This window comes from Pagrus major, chromosome 18 (assembly GCF_040436345.1).
Source record: "Pagrus major chromosome 18, Pma_NU_1.0".
Taxonomy (NCBI): Eukaryota; Metazoa; Chordata; class Actinopteri; order Spariformes; family Sparidae; genus Pagrus; species Pagrus major.
The window spans coordinates 15949051-15973453 of record NC_133232.1 but is presented as its reverse complement, the minus strand read 5'-3'; the positions used below and the strand labels follow the sequence as shown (position 1 = coordinate 15973453).

Sequence of the window (24403 nt, the reverse complement as noted above, 5' to 3'; positions counted from 1 at the left end):
TTCTCCTAAATGTGAAAGGTCATACAGTTCAACCAGTTCAATAATATCCACAAACCATTAGAGATAAAAGGATACACCCATTGTTTGATGAGGGGTCCTATGTCTTTGCCAGAGACATTGGAGATGGATTTGAGGAAGGCATGAGTAGACAGGAGCATCTGACTCCACATTTGACTCTGGTACTTCTGGGATGAGGCTGTGCTGGCCAGGCTCAGGAGCTTATTGAAAACCTACAGAGGACAGCAGAAAATTCAAATGAAGACTAAACCAGTTTCTGTTCAACTCCAAGTGTACTTTAAGGGAGGTAGATAAGACAAACAAGAAAATGGTGGTCAACCTGCAGCATAAACTCCATGCTGATCCTGTTTTCTATCAGCCTCATCACCAGGTGGGCCTTACACTGGAACATCTTGTAGTACTCCCAGGACAGTGTGTGGGGGTGCTTGATGGAGAAGTGAAGGTGGGGAGTTGGACTGAAGAGAAAATCACTGTTGTCAGTCCATCATGCCATCATGATTCATTAAATTACTTCATATACACGTGAAAGATAAAAACTAAATTACTGTAATTGATGCATAGGGATTCAAACTGAAGCATTACTTGTCCTTCTCTTTGCCTCCACTGAATGTCGGGTGCAACAGAACCCCTCCCATCTTTAGTTCATATTCCACAATCTTGTCCAACTCCTGGAAACAACAGAATAACATTTATCAACAACTCTTAGACCACTCGAATCATTATGGACCAGCTCACAGTTTTCCTTTAGCATCAAAGGAACAGTTTCCTTGGAAAAACTGGCATTAGGGAATTTCCTGAAGGGCTTCTTGCTGCGTATAATACTGAAGACCCCACAACCATCCACCTTGCCTGGAGTAAAGAGTTTATTAATGTCTTATGATGTTACATCATAGGACATTATTACATTTTTATGAAATATTCTTGCTTTATATGGTTCAGGGAAAAATGAGCACTACAATGGCGCTACAATTTCCAGTAAAGGTAAAATATGTCATGAATAACTGTTTTAACCAACAGCTATATGTACTTTTTACACTGATAATAAAATAAATCCAGTTGAACAGGTGATTGAATGATGATGACTGATTACATGACATTTCACAACGGCTGGGCGAAAAAAGAAAATCTTTGTTTTGTTGAGAAAGTAACGGATAATTGTGACAAAAAAACTCATTGTGGGAGCTGGGCTGTTACTACCACCTCTAATGACCAAGACAGGTAAAACAACTGTTACCTCTTTGATCCAGTGCCGGTACTCATTGACTCCAAAGGTCTTCTTTAGGTAGAGGCCGTAGATGTAACCTGAGATTCCCTTCAACACCCACTCATCAGCCCTTTACAAGTAAGAACATATCATGTCAAAACTCACATGGAACAAATAATTACTAAATATGAATTCATCAGGGGTGAGTTAACTCCCTTAATGGACTTTGGTAATGTTCAACCTTTGAGAAATGATTCAGGCATGAACAGTTTAACTTGAGGATTTTTAAGTGAATTAACTTCAGACCTCATTCACACTTTCCACGGCTTCTTTTTAGTGAGTAATTTATGGCAACCAAGAAGTGTGAGAATCAGAATAAGAATAATTACATCGCTCATTGTTCCTCCTCGCGGTGTGGTGTCAAGTTAAATAATACAGTATAATGAAATTTATTAGAGCACATATCAAAACCAGCATTACTTAGTGCTTTGTAACAAACACATAAAACACAACAATAAAATACAGTTAGGTATGAATAATCAGGCATGCACAAGGAATAAAAGAGGAATAAAATGTAAAAACAATGGGTGAAAGGCAGGTATATGCAGCTACAAGAGTGAACAACTTGAAACTGAGAGTTTGATGATGAAATCCCTTTGAGTTTTACCTATTCAATCTCTGCTGCACTGCTTTGTGCTCTTTGAAAGTGGAAATCATTTTAAATCATTTAAGGCCACACTTGAGTTTTACTCTGGCTGGCTGTATTTCTAGGAAGAAATGGCATGGTAAACACATCTCTCTTAAATCTATCAGCCTGGATTTATTAGCTTGTAAAAACAGAGACACAATACGCTGACTAAACCTCAGTGGTTTCACCGCTTGAAGCTGAACTGAATCCAGTCTGGCTTATGTTTTTAGGATGATTTCATCAGTGTATCTGCCATAAATGACATTACAGAGAACAGTATTTTCTGACAAAGATTTGACCCATTCTTCACCTTAATACTCTATGGATCATATCATAATTGATCATTAAAACCTGTGTAACTCCGAGTGAAGTTTGAAGTTTCCTTTCTTTCATGATTAACCTCCCGGGTGTAAGATACCTTTCCTGAACAGGAGCCCCAAGTTCAGGCATGGACAATAGCAAAATACCCTTAAAAACAGCAAACTAGACAACCTTTATATACCAAATCCTGTCAAATCATGTCAGCAGATATTCATTAAGAGAAAAAACTGGTACACCTTCAATTATACAGATACACACTGCAGAGATAAAACAGAAATCCAAGGTCTTGTTTTTCTGAAGCTCATGACCCACTTCACTATTTGTCAGTCAGTTTTATGGATTTGGAAAAGAGCAGCCTTCAGCCTTTACAGGCTACTGAGCAGGGCCTGTTTTGAATTACAGGCCCCAGGTAACCCCCACTCTGATTAACTGCTAGCAGGCAGTCATGCTGCCATGCTTTGCTAAAATCAAAGAGATCTGACTTTTGTTTCACAACACCCACCAGCTCAACAACATGAGCAGACCAAGGCCCCACATCTGATGTGTGTTTAGGGGAGAGGAGGGGAGGGGAGGGGAGGGGAGGGGAGGGGAGGGGAGGAGAGGAGAGGAGAGGAGAGGAGAGGAGAGGAGAGGAGAGGAGAGGAGAGGAGAGGAGAGGAGAGGAGAGGAGAGGAGAGGAGAGGAGAGGAGAGGAGAGGAAGGACACGTATGCATTTCTTCCTCTATAGGACTTATAGGCTCTAGAGTTAAAGTCCCACTGATGGGCCTCTTAACACAAGCAAGCAGGATTATTCATTCAGTCTCTCTCAGACTCTGACCACACTCGCATAGTTGCCAAGCAGTAATACAGTGATCCATCACGTTGGACAATACAGGCCAGTGCTGGCCCAACTTCTGACTCCTAGTACTGACAAAATAGCTTAGTTCTGTTGTAAATCTCTCATCACTGGCCTTATATGAAAAGGTCTGAAGGCTAAATGTTACCACACTTCTCAAAAAGACCAGAACACTATGGAGAGAATTGCTGGGCTCTATCAAAAGTGGTTTGTATAATAGGTAAGCACTATTCCAAAAACTTATGTCAGTACTTTTCCATTACATATAAATCTGGCCTCTGGGGTTAATTAAAGTTACTCACAGTCACAGATTACTTTGAATGAATGACTTCATACAACATGCCGCCTCATCACATCTGAAGGCAAAGGTATTCATACTGGTTTCCAATGACCATACTTGAAAGTGGCCTTCACAAACTTTAGAAATGTCTATATAATTTGTAGTAATTTTAATCCATCCAGCAACAACAAGCTCTATTTCAAGGACATTAGCTCTTCAATGAATGCTAATGCCATTGATAAATCATTAATATTGGACACCAGCGCACTGTTATTTATTGATGTAGTAAGTACTAGTTTTGGTTGTGGCTTTGTTCTTATTTTATTCTTTTTTTTTTTAAGTTGCAAAAACACAACTTTATAACTTGTACTAAAAAACGTTATGACATTATCCAACAGGAGATAACGTAACAAATGTAACAAATATATTCTGATTATCCCACTGATGCACTCTGGCTGCTCTGCCTAAACTCTGGACAGATAGCTTTACTTGTGTGTACTACACATTCAGTGATATTGGCTACTTTAAACGCCAATCAACATGTGTAATAATTCCTTCCCTTGCTGCCTGTTTTTTACAGAAAAATGGAAATATGCCGAACCAAATAGCACTCCACTAGCCGTTTAATTGAAACTTTAAAGTTTGTTTCCTGGCAGATGCAAAAAAAATACATCCATATAGTGCACAGAGAGTCTCTTGTTTGACACTGATCAGCCAATGAGAAATTAGCCTTCAAATGAGCTCCAAATGGCATATCTGCCTGTGTCAGACTCGACAGCATTGTTGTGCTGAGTCTCACCATGACATCCTGGAGATGAAGCAGCCAAAGAACTGCTGAGCCAATGCCTGGGCCAGACAGCGGCGTGTCTGCGGGGTCTGGTCTATGATCATGGCACTGTGGAGCAGGTTAGTACTGAAAAAACAGACAGAATTAGATAAATACAGAGAACATATGCGTAAAACTAGGCTACAAATTGCAACAATTCCAAGTTAATGCAAAGTATCCTTTAAGAAAATACCGCAAGTTCTCTACATTCACACACAAACAAATTTACCAATTGTATTCTTATCTGAAAAGACAGAGTCAGGCACACACTCTATCTCATGCTTACGTGAAGATGCTCATGGAGGCATATGTGGACACTTGCACGTAGGCTTCATCCACAAACACAGTCTTGAAGCAGGAATAAGGGTAGCGGCATGTCAAGATCTCCTCATAGAACTCAAAAATCTCATGTAGGTAAGACATGGAGTGTTTGAGCAGCGGCAGTAGCTGTGGCAGGCAGAAATGGGTCACCTGATCGGGAGCACAATGTTAGAGTTGTGAATTAAAAAAAAAAACAAAAAAAAACATTATTTAATTCATACAACTTTTTAAAGTTTGTTCTCTGGTAATTTAATGACAGTAACCAAGACAGAATACCTAGGATGTCCCTTTGTATGTCTGCTTGAGCACGGTGGTGACAGCACGGTGGAGGATTTTAAAATGCATGGGGCTGTACCACCGTGGTACAGCCCCATGCATTTTAAAATCCTCCTTACTGTACGGATACTTATCACAATGTCATCCACCGTCCTCAGCAAATCTTGCCATGCCTCAACCCAAGCATGAAGTAGAAATCAAATTATGTAAATGGGACATTATAACAATATAAATTATCACGTTTTAACATAATATTTTTCATGTTATTGCAATAAAATTTTCAAGTTATAATGTAGGTTTTTTCCCCTTGTGTGGCAGCAATACTCTTCTGTATATTTGATAATTACAACTTGTGCCGTTTCATCATATTGAAGGGCTCTCTGTAGTGAAGGAAACCTGAATTTCAATACTACCACCTTTTGTTTAGGGACATCTAGTGGTCATAAGTAGAAAATAGGATGGATAAATTACTAGTACTTACAACAGTCCTGTAGTTATTATGGACTAATCGATGGATCTCATAATGTTTCTAACAGTAGAATAGTTGAGATTTTCTTATATACAACCTTAGTTGGTCCAAAATATTTACACTGACATTGAGTGAACTACAACCTGTTATAAATGAGTAATTGTGAATTAGAAACATATCTAACACTATATACTTGCTTCACAACACTATACCATTAGTGTCTAATATCACACTGCAAAGTTATCCCACCTTTCAAAACAATGCGCCATGCCAACTCCTGTTTTACAGAGGACTTTACACCTACCTAAGGGTAGGTGTCAGGATCAAATTATAACTTATGCCTACATAACTAATGCAACCCTTAAAATATTAGTTGTGCTTAAACTCTTAAGTTCCAATTGATTTTCAAACTAGTGCTGGTCTCTTTGTACCTGTGAAAGTTCCAGACTCTAGCAGTTTATGAAACTCCTTTTGTATTTTTGATTTGCAGCAATGCTGCCTGCATTGCTGGTACATCAGTAACAGTGGCAGTGTATGGTCCACTCACTTTAGGGCTGCAACTAACGATTATATTCAAAATTGACTGATGTCTGACAAAAATGGTGTAAATTACCCATCCAAAATTTCCAGAACAAAAATGTCTTTGTTTTGCCTGGCTTATAGACTTATGTAGAAGATCCTTACATTTGAGAAGCTGGAAGCCTGGCATTTTTGCTTAATTATTAATGTGAAATTGAATAAACTGTTTTCAAACATTTGTCTATTACTTTCCTTTTTCTAAATTAATCAACCAATCATTTCAGCAATAACCCACAAACTGGATTTCTAACAGTTCTTTGCATGATGCGAGTTGCTGCGACAAACATTGCTGTAGAGTCACAAGTGTTCCTTGCTTTGACGCATTGATTTTCTGGCTCCTATGAACTGCCCTTGCTCATAATAATGACACAGTGAAATAAAACATACACTTGCAAGTTCTACTTCTGTTTCCCTGTTTTGATTGTTCAGTTACCTCCTGTTGAAAGCTAAATATTTGTCAAAAAAAGTAGAGTAGAGTAGAGAGCATTTATGGAGCACAATCTCTCTGTTTTCCCTTTTTGTAAACATTAACCAGAAAGTCTAAGTGGTGCTGTGCTAACTGTGTAATTTCCCTTGAAAAAATACCATATGTTTTAGAAAGCATATCACAAAATAATTAATGTAGACAATTAATGTAATCAGAAACAGTGCTATAGGGTTCCTATTCCAACAACCCTAACTACATGCAGAAACATCCTTATTTAAACCCACCTCATGCATGTAGGGATCTACTAGGATTTCAAAGGGCCCCACAGCCAGAGAGATATTGGGGGCCGCAGTAGGAATGGGGAGGACATAGTGGAAAGTCTTCTTCCTCATATCATGGGTGTAGATGGTCTCCACGAGATCGCCACAAGACACTGCCACCATGGAAGCATCCACAGTGAACTCCAACTTCCATGTACAGAGCTCTGAGTAGGAGTCGACACAGGGGAACCAGAATCTGAGAGAGAAGAGAATCTGATGAGCTGTGAACGTATGCACACCAGTGTTTCCCTTAGGATGGAGTTGTAGCAGTGGAGGTCTCACACACAAAAAATTTTTTTTGTACATTCATAAAGTGTGCCATAAAGTATACATGAGGTGTGACAAGCACGTCTTTTTGACTCATCTAATAATTCAAACTTTGGAGGGCACAACTACATGAATTCCTGAGTTGGACACCAAAAGTAATGCTCTAACACTGCTGAAAGAAATTATGTCAGAAAAAGATTTCAAGGGATTGGGAATAAACAGCTGTGTAGCCTTAAGAAAATCACTTATCAGTGAGGCTGATCAGAAAAAAGGCTTCAGTTTGATAGTGAGCATAAAGATTGGACTCTGGGGCAATGGAAAAAGGTCATGTGGTCTGATGAGTCCAGATTTACCCTGGTCCAGAGTGATGGGCGCATCAGGCTAAGAAGAGAGGCGGATGAAGTGATGCACCCTTAACCCTAACTAACTTGAGAATCTTTGGGATGTGCTGGAGAAGACTTTACACAGCGGCCCAGATTCTCCCATCATCAATACAAGATCTTGGCAAAAAATGATTGCAACTCTGGACAGAAATAAATGTTGTGACATTGCATAAGCTTATCAAAATGATGCTATGGCGACTGTGTGCCATAATCAAAGATAAAAACAGTCCAACGTAATTTTGGAGTGTGTGACCTTTTTTTTGGCCGGGCAGTGTATACAATGTGTAGCTTTAATGGCATGTATTGGAATGTGTTGTTATTTGATCTATCAGGGTTAGTCATTGTTACTAGACCTGGTGGAGTTCTGGTATCCAAAGGAGAACACGTGAGCTCCTCTCTCTGCCATACTGCCTTCCACATCAGGAACAACAAAGTGGAGACCTCCTTTTGGCTGGTCCAGAGAAAATTCAATATACACCTTTAAAACTTTCAAATCTGCAGACCAAAACACACAGAAACATCACAGATCAATTTCTGTCAATAATTCAAGAGTAGAAAACCTTTCACTTATTCTAAGAAAATTGGGTAATCCACCTCAACTTACTATACTGATTCAAGAGATATGCAGAGATATTGCAGACATTGGTCTGCATGTTACCATTCTAACAGAACAAAGTATTGAAAGGGTTTCTGAATACAAATATTTGGGTATCTGGTTAGATCAGAAACTCACATTTAAATTTCATATTAACACATTTGTTAGCAAACTAAGAAAAAAATTGGTTATTTATACAGACACAGAACTACTTTCCCCATGTTCTGTAGGAAACAGATGATTGAAGCTGTCTTTTTATCTGTCCTGGATTATGGTGATGTTATCTATAGACATGCCTCTGTCTCCACTCTTATTCCACTAGACTTGGTTTATCACTCCGCCCTCAGATTCATTACTGGTGACTGTTATTCCACTCATCATTGTATTCTATATGAAAAAGTTGGGTGGGTACCTTTAACAGTAAGATGTGACAGCCACTGGTTTGTGTTTCTTTTTAAAGCCTTGAAGGGCAACCTGCCACCATATATCAGCTCTTTATTAAACTGGTCACAGAGTCACTATTCAACACGCTCTAGTGATTGTATGTTGTTCCAAGTTCCCTGGGTAACCACTTAATTTTGGAAAACTGCTTTCAGTTTCAGTGCTCTATACACTTGGAACATCTTACAAAGTAAATTTAAACTTGATACAGTTATACCTATAGGTCAGTTCAACACTTTGATTTCAAATGACTCAGCATTTGAATGTAACTGTTTTAACTACATGCCATCCTGTATGGTTGCCTGCCATTTATCTTTTATGCACCTCTGTTTGATTTGTGTTTTGTGATGTTTGTTTGCTTGCAGTTTCTTATCATTTTCAGCACTTTTTCCGTTTTATTTGTATTCTGTCATATTACTTCTTATCTGTTATCATTTTTATGTACCCATTCTGTTTACTCGCTCTGTGATTATGTTTGTTGTTTCTGTTTGTTATCACATATTTTCACCTATTCTGTTTTTTTATTTGTGCTCTCGACATCATTGAAAATGAGGGCTTGCCCTCAATGATTTTTCTGAGATGTAAATAAAGGTTAAATGAATGAATAAATGAAAAGCCGTCAGGCAAGGAATTTTGGAGGAGGAAGAGACTATGTTAGTCTTAACACACTGATTCCACTGAACTGTATGTACATGATGCAAATAATTAAATTATCCTGTTTTGGTGGCCCTGTTGTCACAGTCTTACCATCTCCTTGTTTCCATAGCTCAGAGGGAACTTTGATGACCAGTTCCCCATGTCCTGCATCAGGGTCCACAGCACTCACTGCAGCTGTGTAGGCACTGGAGAAATAGTTGAGGTTTCTCCTACAAACACACACATTAAAAAAATGCACAAAATGATCACATTGCCACCACAAAGTAGACAGACAGTGATATTGGTAATATACCCACTTCTAATGAAATATTAGGCAGCTACAGGGGTCTAAATGTGAGGGGATAAATAAAAAAAAAACTACTACTACTAAATACTAGATATGAACTTCTTACCCCACATTTCACCATCACAACCAAACAGATTTCTAATTTTCTCAAAACTAATCTGGTTAGCAGGATATCCATATTATTTTAGGCAGATGTCAGTAATTTACAGTTAGAAATTCAACAGAAGTAGATCTTTTGCAACAACTGTGAGTTGGTATATTTTCCAGAAATTTAATTGAGAAAGTGTTTACAGATGAAATAGCCAGATGGCTATGAGGGTTTATTACCAATTTGGTCAACTGAATACTGAACAGAGCAAGGTAATTCATCATATTGATGCAAACATGCTGTAATACCAATAATGTCATAGTTTCCCTCAGACTTTGGAAGACTTAAGTGCACATATTTGGCAGGGAGTTTGGGGAGGACAAGAAAATGTTTATGTTTTTCAATAAAATATAATTTCACATAATTTAAAACCATTATTACTACTATTTATGCGCACAAAAAGTTGGAAAAGCTAAATCCGAAATAAATAATAATCACCCAAAAACAATTGAATTTACTAATGAAGTCCACAGAGGACTGACCACAACCATGAGATCTGTCATTTACTTGCCCAAAACAGTTTGACCGCTGCTCTTCAACATTATAATGGTATGGAGAACTGTGCATAAAGAAGTCAATTTAACTTATTTGCACCATTGCCAAAAACTACTTATACAACAAAGGGAGAGAAATCTTGGCAGAACGGTTTTATTCCTGACTGCTTAGGGTTGTATAGTGTCGTACAATGTTTTTTGTTTTTTATGTATCGCCGCAACCTACTGTTTACAGTCACACATATTTCCAAAGCTGTTGAGAGACTTGAATGGTAAAAAACCAAAAGACACTGAAGAAATTCAATATTAACAGTGATCCACACATGTGGATGCTTTAAATTAGCAAAGACCTTAATTCACTACCTCATTTAATTCCGTTTAAATTATATATTCAGCCTTTTTCACAACGATACAACTTAGCTAATGTTTGCTAACAAGTAAATGGTGTTGATCTGACAGATCTAATGCAATCCAACAGGATTTAGTTTGCACACAAACAATTATGAGTGTATTTTACAAATTACAAACCGTCATGACAGTGCACCGATTTACTCACTGCTTGGACTCATGGTGGCACACCTCCAGCGTGGGGTCATTATAAATGAATGGAGCTTCGAGTTCATTGACTCGGACCCTATAGATGCGGCACTGTTTACTGTTGAGCTTGATCCTGTTCAGGTTGACCACTGTAGGGAAAATGGTCAGCTCGACGTAGCCCTGCCGGATGCAAAAGAGAAGAAGTTGGCGAAAATTGACTACAATTGTCATCTGTAGCTGAAGTGATTTTCATTGTCTGGATTAGGGTGTGTTCAACCAAAAATGTTCAACAGACAAGCATCTGTGCTGGCTTCATCACTGTAGAAGTCTTTCCACATCCTTGTGACTTACATTCTACATACTTCTGTAGGGTTGTAAAATTTTTCTATCATTACACTTACTATGTAATAAACATATAACAAGTTTTAAATACAGTAATGCTTGCAATGGAATTTGAAATTCTCCCTGATTGAATGAATGTATTGTGAAAACTAGTGGCCAGAAACACTATTGTCAAGCAGTTATCACCTAATGTCAACTATTTTACAATGAGTAAACTGGGGCCCACACAAGATTGCAAGGATATGATGCAAGTTTGGAGCAGCCACGGCAAAACTTTTAATACATTTTTGTCATACTGTAACTGTACTCACAATGACAGACTTCCTCTGGAAGTTGATGTTGTTGATGCACACCGCCTGGTGGGTCGTAAAAGCAACGGCAGAATAACAATGTCAATATGCGATGTAAAAACTGAGCTCTTTCCGCAACTAGTTATATAGTCTCATCTCATTCACTCACTCAGCTAAATCTTTTACTTTTTTGTGCTTGAAGGAACACTGCTATGTACTTAAGGATGTCTTACGAATGTTAAGCTAGCGTTAACTTTGCTTTACTGTCTAACATAACAGTAAAATATTTCACGCCAGCAAGCAAAACATTAGAGAATAATACTTATAATTTAAAAGGGCGCGGACTCTCGAATCCTTTATCCTTCTTCCTGTTCATCCTCGTTTCTTGGTGATGTGTTTTGACATAAGGTTCAGCATGCCCACACTCTGCTCCGTGATGTTTCCTTCTCAGTTAGCTCGAGATGCAGCAAACTCGTGCATTTGGCAGACTGCAAAAAGTAAAAAAAAAAAAAAAAAAAAAACACTGCTACAATGAAAACAACGTTAAATGTAACGACGGTCTGAGTCAAATGCAGCTGCCGTTACTATCGTCTCTGTGATGAGAGTTTTACCCCCGGACACTGTTGTACAGTGTTATTACGGCAACCACAGCAGATGTATCTATAAATATGAGTTGGACATGGCCAGCAGTCGATGTTATATACAACTGGACTGGTTCATGTGATAATTGCTGCAGTTGCGAGGCATCAAAACGTCCAAATATACCTTGTCTATCCGGCTGCTCAAGGCATTGTGACCGTAGCTCCAGTGTGTTCGGCCATTTTGTTTGTAACCTCTGACCTCCCGCGTAAAAATGACAACAATCACGGACATTTTTATTAGAATGATATATTAGGTAACATATAACTGTTCATAAAACAAAGTAAGGAAAGGAAAGGAAATTAATCTACTTTATATTTATCAAAAAAGGAGTTTATATCTTTGCTACGTCACATCGGGGCGGAGTTTCCTTGCTATCTACCCGGAAGTGCACGAGCTCCGCGGGAGCGCGCAAAACTTAGGCTGCATCCAAATGTCCGGACTTAACCGCACTTGCAGACTCGCGGACTTTGCAGGCGCGCTTGCAGGAAGTCCGCGAGTCTTGATGGCTGTCCAAACCAAGGACGTTATATTAAATATTACTATATTACTTTTTGCAGACTTCAAGAGAGTCCGCTTGCGGAGCATCCACAATCATCCACAATTCATTGTTATACGAGCGCGATGTTGTCGAACTTATTATGAATGTGTAAAATAATTACTTAATTGAAACGGTACTTGAATCGTGTAGGCCAGAAATAATATTTAACCACATCATGATACAGAAATATGAGGAAATAAAGGCTTTAGAGTTAAGCAACTTGGTTTTATTATTGTTGTCTTTAGGGGTGTCTATCAGCGGTATATTTGCCTCGCTCCCTCACGCACTCGCATCTTGACGTGATGACAGTGAACACGTCACGGTAGGTACGGCTCAGTCCGCAGGTCCGGAGAGTGGAGACTTGGGATGCAGCCATAGGAACTTTTCAATTACGTCCATGATATATACACATTATTTTCACTTGACATATTGAATAAACAATATTATATCATTGTTCCCCCTATATATTTACTAGTAAGTGTGGGTGGCACTGTGTATAGCGCATAACTCAAGTCCCATTTAATTCATTCAAGCCTAATCCAATATCAAACTCAACAGGCCTGTATTAACCTAACCTTTTTAACCACCCATAGCTGTCTAACCCTAATTTAGTTTAAGATCATTGGATCTGTAACAACCAACCTCTAGGACGGAGTCCCACCCCTTCAGGTAGACCCCATGTGACTTTCAGGAAAAACTTGGTATGGTATAGTGAATGGAGAAATATATATATATATATATATATATATATATATATATATATATATATATATATATATATATATATATATATATATATATGTATATATATATATATATATATATATGCTGGAATTGTGCCATGAATCACAGAAATGATCTTTGTCAATTTAAAACATCATTTTCCAAGTCAAGGCTTTTGGAAGACATCACTAACGCAACTGTCGGCTTTGTTTTTATGTCTTTATTAGTACATATTTTCACAGTCTTTCCTAGTATTTCCTTAATTTTATGACAAACTGCAACTTTATTGATTAGGAGAATTACCTTTTAAATTGATAAACATCATATGTAGACTCTGTAAGGACACTCCCACACAGAGTTTAAAAGCCTGCAAACTCCCCTCCAGTTAGTTAGAACTTTAGAAGCCTCTTGGATGAGAGGTGAAATGTCTTCAAGAAACTGAAACACGTCCAGTTGTCTATGATACAGCACTTAAAATTACCATGACCTGGATGACTGAGAACCTTCATCAACATATTATTAAAACATATCACTTATCTATAGGGCTGCAAGTAACCATTTCCATTAGATTTCTATTATCGATATATGTGCCATTTATTTCCCTTATAAAATTATTTCATGTTCGGTCTATACAATGCCACAAAAATAATGAAAAGTTGGCATTACTTTTCAGTCTAAACTCACATCTTTCAGTGTCTATGTTGGTCCATCTAACAACATTTTTTTACAGAGTAAAAGCTCATTAGATAATAAAAACAGCTGATTATCTGCTATTAACATATTGATTAATCAATGAAACTTTGCAGCTTTACTTATTTATACACTTAACACTACATATCTATAACATAACCACCTAAAAAACCTAAACTTCTTACTATATCTATATCCTTAAAACAACATTACTGAAAGTTTTTTCTAGGTTTCTTTTTGGTTTGTTTGTTTTTTAGTTTTTTGAAGGAGGAAAAGAAAAAGTTGGACAGAATGATGCACAACATGTGTTAGTGGTGGTGGATTTGCCATTAATTATACTGTACATGCTGATCCAGCCATACTTACATCCCAGGGCTGTCATGACTTCCTGTGCAGTGGCAGATGGATCCCAAGGGGGCATGCGCACAGAGGGTCGGGGCCCGCTGAACCCGATTTCAATATCAAAGTAGCCCTTGTTTGTTCATCATGAACTTTTTTATTGTTAAACTGTGCTGTCAAAAGGCCTACTGGAGTTCTTCAGTTATTTACTTCTTGTATTTTTAAGCATTACTGAGGGCAACCTCCCCAGAGGGCAGTTCTCTGTTTGTGCACACTTCAGCAGAGTGTTTGGAGTGGGCTTCTCATCCTCTGCCTGAAGCAATGTTGCACGCTGTGATCCAGAGGTTGACAGCTGGGGGTTGGAGTTCCTGTCAGGCTGGACAGAGGTCACATGTTGGCCAGAGGTGGAGGACTAGGGGCTGGAGCTCCTCTCGCTGTTGCAGGATCATTTTCCTGCACACTCCTTGAGGGCTCCAGGGCCACTCTCCTGCCCCCTCTTCCTTTTGTTGTTGACCTGTTAGAGAGATGAAGAGAAGGATAAAAAGAAGGAATTCGGTCAACTTTGTTCAGTTTACATCTAGGGATAAATGAAAAATATCGCCTGTTACACACTTCACTGCCGGAGTATCTTTGGGCTAAGAGCGGTCATGCTGCGTGTCCTAAGTGCGGGCTGCCCCTCCACGAGCAGTCAGGTAGCAAAATCTGCCTTGCCAAAACTAATAACCTTTCCAGCATCCAAGTACAGCTGGCAATCTGCTGTATCACAATACAAACCAGCCGCCACAAAAACACACACACAAGTGCAGTCGGATACGGTTGAAATCTTCCATGCTGAAATCTCTGTCACAAACTCTTTAACGATGCTGTGATAACTTGTTTCACCGTGAGCTACTGATTAGGTAATGTGTGCAGAGCGCACAGCAGTGTCCCTCCCCGTCCCATACATTCTAGCACAACCGAGTAGAATGACAAGCATAGCATGCAAGCGGTTCAAGCACGCCGTCGCCCAGATTTTAAGTTTCAGAGGAAGACAACATAATTGCAATGTGTAATACATGTTCCATAAGGGTTCCTAGAGGAGGAAAAAAGTCTGTGAGTTTTAAGACAACAAATCTTAAGTCACTTAAAAGTCCGCATCGCCACAAAAGTGTCTGTTTGAGTTTGCAGTTCCCTTATTTCCCGCTTGATTTTGAAGTTTTACCCTCATGTGTTTTACCCTCATGTGTTTTACCCTCATGTTTTGCTTTTCATTTCCTCCTTTTGTGTGATTTCCTACCCTTTTCCTGTGTTCACCTGTGCTTCCTGTTAGTTAATTAGCCCTTGTGTATATACTATGTGTGCTTCCTGCTGTCTTTGTCAGTTCGTCTGTTTTGTTCCCCTGCACCTGTTCCAGTGTCTTTGAGTCCCTTCTACCATGGTTTGTTTCTGGCGTTTATTCCTTGTGTTTCTCCCAATGTGTACTTTGACCTTTTGATTTGAACTTTGCCTTTTGATTTGTTTTTGCTTTTCTTGGTTTGTACTTTGGTTAAGCTTTGGTGTGTCTTCTTTGTATTTTGGTATTTTTTGCACTACTTGGATATGGATTTTATTGTTTTGGGATTTTGGCTTTATTATTAATTTATACAATTACAAAATAATACAGCAACCAGTTGCAATCCCTCGCTCCCTCTGGTTATACAGGGGGACTACCACAGCACCTAGGGGGGTGTGACACATTATAATATCCTAACTGTATGTTCAGTGGTTGTCTGGTGTTCATGGCAAAAATGGACAGTTACATAGTCAAACATTGAGAAAGAGACCAACAAAGCCAACCAAATCAGAGGCGGAGTAGGGTGGGTCATATGAGAACGAGTCTGTCTTCTTGAGCAGTATGATTGCGCCCTCTGCGGTTCAAAAACAGAACAATACAATGACCAGGAGCAATAGTAGAATGCATTCATACTGATTTCCTTTGCTAGATCCATGAGAAAATGCCCCAATAAATACATGTTTTGGTGTTTATTTTAGTTCAGATTTCTGTTCTGGAAATGTGTGCAAATTAGTGCATTTTTAATTAGATAATGCCTCATTGTTTGCATATAAACCATATCTCAGAAAACAAAAAACACTTATAATAATTGTTTTCATGTAGGTTAGCAACTGGGACATTTAATGGTGATATTAGTTAAACTTTAGCCTCACTTTAACCAGTAGTATCCCCCTATTAAATTATATAAATTACTTCCATTTGGCAGCTTGCCTGCTCTTCGGTGAATTCAGTATTTTCACGTGCATGCAATTTCAAAGCATTTATTTTAAAAGAGAAAAATGCTCTATAACAGCAACAGCAAAGTTTGTTTGACGTTTTGTAAACGTGTTGTACGAGAAAAAAAATGTAAAACATTGAAAACTGTTCTTTGTTCTGTCTTTTTGTCGGTAATAGTAATGTCAGTTAGATGGAAGTCCAGTTTGTTTGATTAGTGTTAGCTCTCCATGCCGTGCTCAAGTACGGTACACTTTCTTGGCCCTGGCATGGTTGGAAGAGGTGTACTTCGGCACGGTTTGGTTGCTCATGCACGAGCACAAGCATAATCAAGAAATCCAGGAACGTGAGAGGGCTGTCTATGACCAAAACGACACAAAAAAGTCAGTAAAGTCATGTTCTCTGTGTTGTTCTCCATTGTGCTGCGACCATGCTACAATGTGATGACGTATGTACAAGAGGTAAACGTGCTCAGGCCCGGTTGTGGCCGGAGCAAAGTGAGTGCAGGCCAGCGGGGGACTGGAGAGGAGGGACAATCATGCTTCGGCACAGTATGGAGCAACTGGGCCAAGTGTGAGTGTGCCCTTAGCTTTTTTACCCTAGGGTGAAACTACTCTTTTGGCACTTTTTAAAATACAAAAATATAAACAAAAATTTTTGTTTTTTTATCGGATATCGGGTGCAAGAGGCAGGTAATTATTGGTTATCATATCGGTTGAAAAAAATACATATTGTGCATTCCTAGTTAAGTCTATTTCATACTGATGCAGTAGACTTGGGTTGATAAAGCAGATGTTTGATATCAAACTGAACATATGATCAACATAGGACAGAGCAGTTATTAATATCATCGGTTTATAATTTTAGAGAGTTTCATAAGTTACTTTTGTGTTATACCCACACTCTGTCATATTGACTACTCAAAGAAATTCTTTGTGCAGTATTAACTATGGCATCATGTTAGGCGTCAAAAGTGAAAGTCAATGTCAAGCTCTGCATTTTCCATTTTATGTTATTTGACATTGGCCACTATTTGTTTTAAATTTAGACAGTGTCAGCTATCATATTCAAATGAAAAATAATTCTACCAACCTTTGTTACATTATGAAATTTGAAGGTTGCTAATTCTATTGATATTGAGCCTCATGCAGCAACATTCTCTTATATTTCTCTTATATTTTCTTTTACTTTTTTGTCAAGAGAAAAAATAAGAGAAGTCAACTCCAGATGCACCAAAAGTTCTTACCATCCAAACGTGTGCTGAATGATGAATCCCACTTGATCGTAAATTGGAGGTGCGTGGCCGATTGTTTTAGCATTGGTAATGCCCACTGAACACCATATAAGGGCAGGTGTGCCGTGTGCAAATAGCTGACACTGATAGCTGATTTCGTTTTCGGGTCAAAATCATTTTCAATTGCGTGCTAGGGGCAGCTTTATGGTAGCATCAAAATCGCTATTTTTAAAACACTAAGAAGACTCGACACAACATGAAACTTTGCTCGTAGTATCACCTGAAAACGAAACTATGGTAAATCTTAAAAGTGGCTTTTTCGTCGCATTCTCTACTGAGACACAATAATCAGTCTAGCCTGAGAAGTGCTGCTTAGTGAGAGACAAATGTATCCATCAGTTCATAATTAAAACTACAGTAACATTACTAATAATTCAGAATGACTGATACATAATTTAAGTAAAAGTAATTTACACATCTAGAGAATATTAAAAAATTAATTATGATAAACGTTATAAATCAAACACACCAAAATCTGATTTCGGCGCAAATGACATAGGAATTCCGTCCTTCATGAGCCAAAGTGAGGTGTGTAAGATTTCTGACAGGTCCCTAATCATCTGCACATAATGGCATAATATCAGGCAAAAATGTCATTTTTTTATTATCAAGAACAAACATTTCAAAAGATTAGCTTGCATAGAATGCGTGACCTTTTAAAACAAACATTCAAACCACCTCACGCAAATAATTCTGATCTCTCATTAAGTTCAAGGAAGAAATCAGGCGGATGAAAGTAAAAGCATTTGAGATTAAAGACAATAAAACAAGTGAAGACAAGTGAACTAACCAATAACTATCATCCTCTGTATCATTCACAGTATATTAACTTGATTAGTGCTTGCTAAATTATACTTTTTTTTAATTGTTGAAACTAGATAATTCATTAAACTACAATCAAAGACTAACCTAATCGTGAGACACAGAGGTAGCAGCACAGCTCTCTGTGGCATTAATCAACATTTTCATACACCTTGTTCACTAGAAACCCTTTCATAGAAACTCTGAACTTGTTGCATCAAACTCTGAGCTCATTTGAGCCCATCCTTCAAAACCTTGGTAGTCATAGTACCTCATCTGTACATCATTATTTGTATTGCTTACCACCATTTGAGGTGCTTGGATAGCAACCTTTGTGATCCTGCGAAGAAACAGTTTAACCACAGTAACCAAACATGAGCACAGAAGAATCAGGAGAATAACTGAAATCAGCAGCGGTCAAGAACTTGACCAATCCAGATTTCCATTATCCAAACATCCCTGTGAACCGTATCCATAACGTCTGCTGTGGCATCAGAAACATAAGAACAACCTTCAGTACTAATATGCTCTGTAGGAGTTGAACAATTTGTTAGGGCTAGGGTTATTTATATTTATTTTATTGTTATTGTTCATTAATTGTTTTTGAGACATATTTGGCAATGTTTTGATACTGTGAATATTGATCTGAATGTGTCGGGGTGTAACAATCGTCTGCTCCTACCTCCATTCTGGAAGCAAGATCATTCTAATTTAGCAATCTGTAATTGGCTTTAGTAATTGGAACTGGAGTAAACACTGGAGAGTGCAACGATTTAGGCATGTTTTGACAAATCCAGCAATTGCTCAGATTTTGATCACGCACATAGTCAATCATTAGGCTAATGGCTGTTTGAGGTTGTTTAGCACTGTTCACTGTTTTGTTTGCTACTTAGTTTTGCGCTGATCTGAATTTTTGGTTGTTTGTATGTATGAGGAAAAGGAGGCACGCTGGAGATACTCAACATTCTCATCAAAGATTATTGGGTGTTTCAGATTTCTAATTTGATACCTACACCGTGTATCTTCTGATAATTAGCTCTCCACGTCCAACAATCTGGAGGACCTGCCAGTTGCTGTCTGATAAAACACCAATATTCAGCAATACTTTTATCAAACTTTGCGAAAGCTGTGACAGCTGTATTGTAGCATGCGGAAGCCTCCACCATTTATCTGTGGAAAAGACCTGAGGACACAGTCATTCATTTTATATCTGTCAATAGGACATTCAAACACAATATGATCCACCTTTCTTTTGTCCAGATGAGAGCTGAAAAAACCTTTACATCCGTCCTTTCTGAACTGTTCATTCCATGCTGTTTGTTCACAACAATGTCCAGTCTCTTCGTAGGATTTGTGTTAGAGCGTATCAGAGAGTGTTTAACCTGCCAGTACATATTGTTCTTTTCTTTGTATGTCTGTGTGGTGAGTTTTCCTTATGTATCTGCTGAGCACAGAGGTGAAAAACATTCCCTTCTGTTTTTCACAGGCAAGCACAGAAGTGCCTGACCTTTCATTATCTACCAGTGTGTCAATTCACACAGCACTCCAGGGCTGTGGATTCAAAAGAAGCGTGACAGTACACACCATGACGTTGACATCTGTGTGTTTTTTTCAACGTGTTTCCTCCGGTGTCCACCTGTTAATCTAAACATGTGTTGGCCTACTGTTATAATCATATGGATGCTGTTATAATGTGTTGTGTTTGAGATCCTGACCTACCATACATCCTGGAAAGTTACGTTTTTCGCTATTAATTACATAATTACATAATCGCCATCAGTAAACAGCAGACCCTGTCTGACTTTCTCACTCACGGGGAGGGATGCTGTTTTTTGGGGGAAAGTTCACTGAAGTCTCGGTCGGAGGGCTGATCGTCGCGGTGATTTTTTTCAAGCTAGTAACTACAGCAACACAATAGTGGAAGGAGACAAAACACATCGTGTCACATAATCACCACCATACAAGGATGACAGACACTTTTTTTTCCTCATATAAGTTGCCAAAGACACTACCAGTTACCACATTACTGTTGTTTGGTCCATTACTATTGTTCATTACTGTTGTTTGGTCCTGTAATGTTGCTCTGTGGGTTGAAGTGTGGGTCATTTCTCTTTTATTTGATGAGTGAAGGATCTGTTTAGTTGTCAGACTGTGAACACCATCAGACCGACACACCCCTGATCTGTGCCTCCGGCTTATCCATTCACACAGACGCCGGCTCGCCTCTGCTGCGGCTCTGATACTACCTTCAGAGGTGCATCAGAGTCACAGCGAAAATGTCCCCCCTCTCCACATCTGAAACGTTCACACAGACAATGATGCGGAGAATCGGTGCATGATTCCCGCACCAAAAGGACAGTGTGAATGGGGCTAGTGACAAGAGCACAAGAGCCCTCGCCTCCTAGATTCCTTGGATTTCCTAGCACGGTTCAGTGCTCGAGACCAGCCAGTAGTAGGGAGAAGAGGAAGGCCCATCTGCTCACTCGCCATGGCCTTGGTTTCCTGTCTCCAACTGAGTGGTATTGGCAACCTGCTTGATACCTGCAAATGAAACTTTCTCAAAATGAGTTAGTTTTTTTAATGAGGTAGTTTCTTAACATATTCTATCAGGTACTCATCAGTCCAAAGCAGAGTAGTTTTGTGGGGTGTCAATATTGGGTTTATCCCTTATTTATTTTTTTCAAGACCTCACTTTAATAATCCCGTAACTACCCATTAAACTGATCTAATTTAAAGAAAAAGAAAAAACTGAATTAACCCATGACACAATACAAGTACATAGTGTTTTTGTCAGTTGACGAGAAGAAGCATTTATTTACTTTGTGGCACTGGACACCTAAAATAGAATTTATGAAAAATAAATGTTTGCAAAAGACAGTTAAACATATTTAGTAGTCAAGACAGATCTTGTATGGTCATTCTACTGATTAAGAGGACAGTAAGGGTGATAACTACTTCCTGTTTTGAGCTCCAACAAATGGAATGGAACATGCACTGCATTTTCACAGCCATGAATAATCAAACATTTGGCACTAGCCTGGTAGCGGCACATGAATATTAAAAGTTGTACAAGCTCTCTGAAACTAATCAAAACAGGCTCTTCATGGCCCATCGTACCAATTGGAGGGAACCAAACTAATGGAGCACAACCATCAAATGTCCTGATTATATCATTCACTACTGCATAGTCAGCCAGTTGTTGGTTATCTGATGGTCTACAAGCTGAGCCATCAGTGTGGAGAATCATATCAGAATTAGGTAATGGTGTCTGCAACAAGTCTGGCCTAGGAGATGAGCTAATTTTAGTAGCCAATCACTACCATTTCTGAAGAGCATTTCGATCAGTAGTCTATTTAACCTACCTACCTATGACCTGGGTAGAACCATGTCCTATACGCTGTCTTTGGGTTGACGCACATGCATTCTGTACTGAGACACAATAATCAGTCTAGCCTGAGATGTGCTGCTTAGTGAGAGACAAATGTATCAAAGGACTGATAGTGGTGTTTACTTCAGTCTTATCAAAGGCAGCTGCAATCAGCTGACAGACACAGCATAGAAGGTCACTAACTGTGAAGGGAAATTCCTTCACAATTTGGTGATACAGCTTTTGGCTGAGGAAGGGGAATGAATCTGGAGAGGGTGCTTTGCTCTGTATATGCATGCAATCTACAGCTAAAGGGAAAAAAAAGTTATTAAAAGTTATTCATCTCTACCTGCTGGTTAGCAGTATACGGGAACAATATGTACTGGGGCATGAATGATACTATTGCTTTCAGTACTCTCGGAAACGCATAGCTCAAAGACGACTATAAAATGCCTGACCTGTCTCCTATCACTCTCTGAAATTATCCTGTGGTCAAAACTCATGTGGAGGCACGGGATTTGAAGTTGAGGCTCCAGGTAATTGCACCAATCCATAAGCGGTGCTCATGGCAATCTGAAACGACTCAGCAGCCATTCATCTGTCTCATCAAACAGTCCGTGTGATCTCTAAAAACGCGTAAGGCCTAGTTTTCCAAAGTCTCCAGTAGCAGTAGGTAAGCCATGATTCAGGTGCTGAACACACGCAATCATCCCAGGGTTTTTATAGTCTTAATTAGGATAAATTGACCAAAAATATTTTTAACCACAAATTAAACAATCCAATCATTAAAATTCCTCTCAAACATATAGGCTGATAATCTAAATTTGAAGCTTTTTTTATGTTCCTAAAACATGTTTCCGTGCATTGGACAAACAAAATGTGTAAACTGTGTAAATGGCATGTTTTTCTCTTTTCTTGTTAAGAGTGCTCTCGACCACTCTTACAATTTTCTCATACTAAAGAGAAGAGCAAAAATAAGAAAACATTGGTTCAATCGGTACTAACAAAATAAGAGAAAATCATGGATACAAACAAAGATGAGAGAAAATCTAGAAATGATGAGGAGAGTTCAGGAGTAACAAAACAACACTGGAGCTAGAAGCACTAGAATTAAGCACAAGAGGTTTTACCATAGATACCAGAAGGATGAACAGAGCAATGAGCGAGTGAGAGCTGCACAAGCAATCCTCCAAACCTCCTGACAACGATGGAGATGAGCCTGGACAGTTGGGACAGCCTCTTCCTCCTCCTGAGCGGGGAAAAGAGGGGGCCAAAAGCCATTAGCAGCCATAAATGGGGACATACCTGTGGCCAAGCTGGCAAGGGAAATGTAGGCATTTTCAATCCAAGGGTGATGGGAGCTCCAGGAGCAGACCTGCCAACCTTGAAGAAATTTTATGAGTACAAATCCCCCCCACCCCGCCGCGTGCACCGACAGCCCACCGCCAATGTGCGCTCCACCGTTGCCCACCCACCAGTGAGATACCTAACACCATAATACATAACACACACACACACACACACACACACACACACACACACACAGACACACACATTTCATTCAAAGGAAAACTAGATACATGTAATTTATATTCAGCTACAGTGTTTGGCACATCACTACCTCCTAGATTACAATAAATTATTAATGTGTAGAGGAAGGGAGTGGATGAATGGCTGTATATGTAGTGAAACTACACAAATGTTATCTTATATCCTGTCCAATATTTTGTGCCCATATATTTTCGTTTATTACAAAAGCACAAGATTTAAGCCTGGCAGAGACACGATTATAGGCTAATAAATAAATGGGTCAGATAATTTCAGATAGGCTTTTAAAAGGGTGACATTGCATTAAATGCCTATTGTGTCAGTTGCCATCACATTGGCCTAGCCAATAGGCCTATGCTATGCATCATTAACTTGAGCTACAATAGCTTGTCACAGCTGGACTCCCTGTTATGATGTCATGGTCATTTTTAATGTTCATAAATTCAATTAGGCTAAAAACATAGCCTAACTGTAACCTAAATCCTGTTCTGTAATTATTCTATTTATTTATCTTACGTTAATCAGCACCTAGCCGCAGGAAGTAAATACCGGTGTGTATCTATCGTGAGTCTCGTTCATCGTGAACGCGGGAGCGTGCCTCCAGGCAGATATAGTATCGTGACTGTTTAGGCTAGAAAAATTTACTAAATGACGTCATTTTGAGTAAACTCTGGATGTCGCTACTTCAGGACACTTGGATTGCAGCGGACGAGCAGTATGAAGGAATATTACAATGTTTTTGTGTAGTTTTATGGACCTTTTCGTCTCGGGCGCCACTTACGCTCGTTATATGGATTATTCCTGCCAGAGGGTACCCCCGCAGGTCTCCAGCTGCACTTTGAGGAATAAGAAACTACACCAGACTTCTCATCAGCATGTGGGTGAGTCGATAATGACTGAATTTTGTTTTAGAGTGAACTATTCCTTTAATATCATTATGTTTTGGGGGGTGGGGAGTATTTGTGTGTGGGACTGTGTTCGTTACCTGTTGCCCCTTGGTGACTGACTGACAGTGTATGTCTTGCACACGGTGCAGAACGCGTGATGAGGTAGCCTGGACATGTGGAGGCAAGGCCATCTCTCCCGATAGCTGTCAAGAAATCTTTGTGGTTTCCGAACCTTTTTTTGAGGCGGTTCAGCCATGGCACGCAAGCCTACAGTTTTGTCTGTAGCAGTAATGGATTCGGGGAAACATTACGGTTAGCCTACTA

At 39.1% G+C, this 24403-nt stretch overlaps 1 protein-coding gene across 1 annotated transcript in view; it reads right to left on the bottom strand.

Moving 5' to 3' along the window:
- The window catches only part of taf2 (TAF2 RNA polymerase II, TATA box binding protein (TBP)-associated factor), a 38599-nt gene extending 26805 nt beyond the window's left edge, over positions 1-11794 (bottom strand). Inside the window, exons 1-12 of the mRNA XM_073487114.1 lie at positions 11332-11794; positions 11027-11081; positions 10393-10553; positions 8999-9117; positions 7569-7710; positions 6530-6761; positions 4460-4644; positions 4147-4260; positions 1253-1352; positions 601-686; positions 338-473; positions 76-230 (exon numbers count right to left, since the gene is read on the bottom strand). Of these exons, the coding sequence (XP_073343215.1) occupies positions 76-230; positions 338-473; positions 601-686; positions 1253-1352; positions 4147-4260; positions 4460-4644; positions 6530-6761; positions 7569-7710; positions 8999-9117; positions 10393-10553; positions 11027-11081; positions 11332-11381 (1535 nt within the window). The 5' untranslated portion in view covers positions 11382-11794. The remainder of the gene's footprint in view (positions 1-75; positions 231-337; positions 474-600; positions 687-1252; positions 1353-4146; positions 4261-4459; positions 4645-6529; positions 6762-7568; positions 7711-8998; positions 9118-10392; positions 10554-11026; positions 11082-11331) is intronic.
- Positions 11795-24403: the final 12609 nt, after the last annotated feature.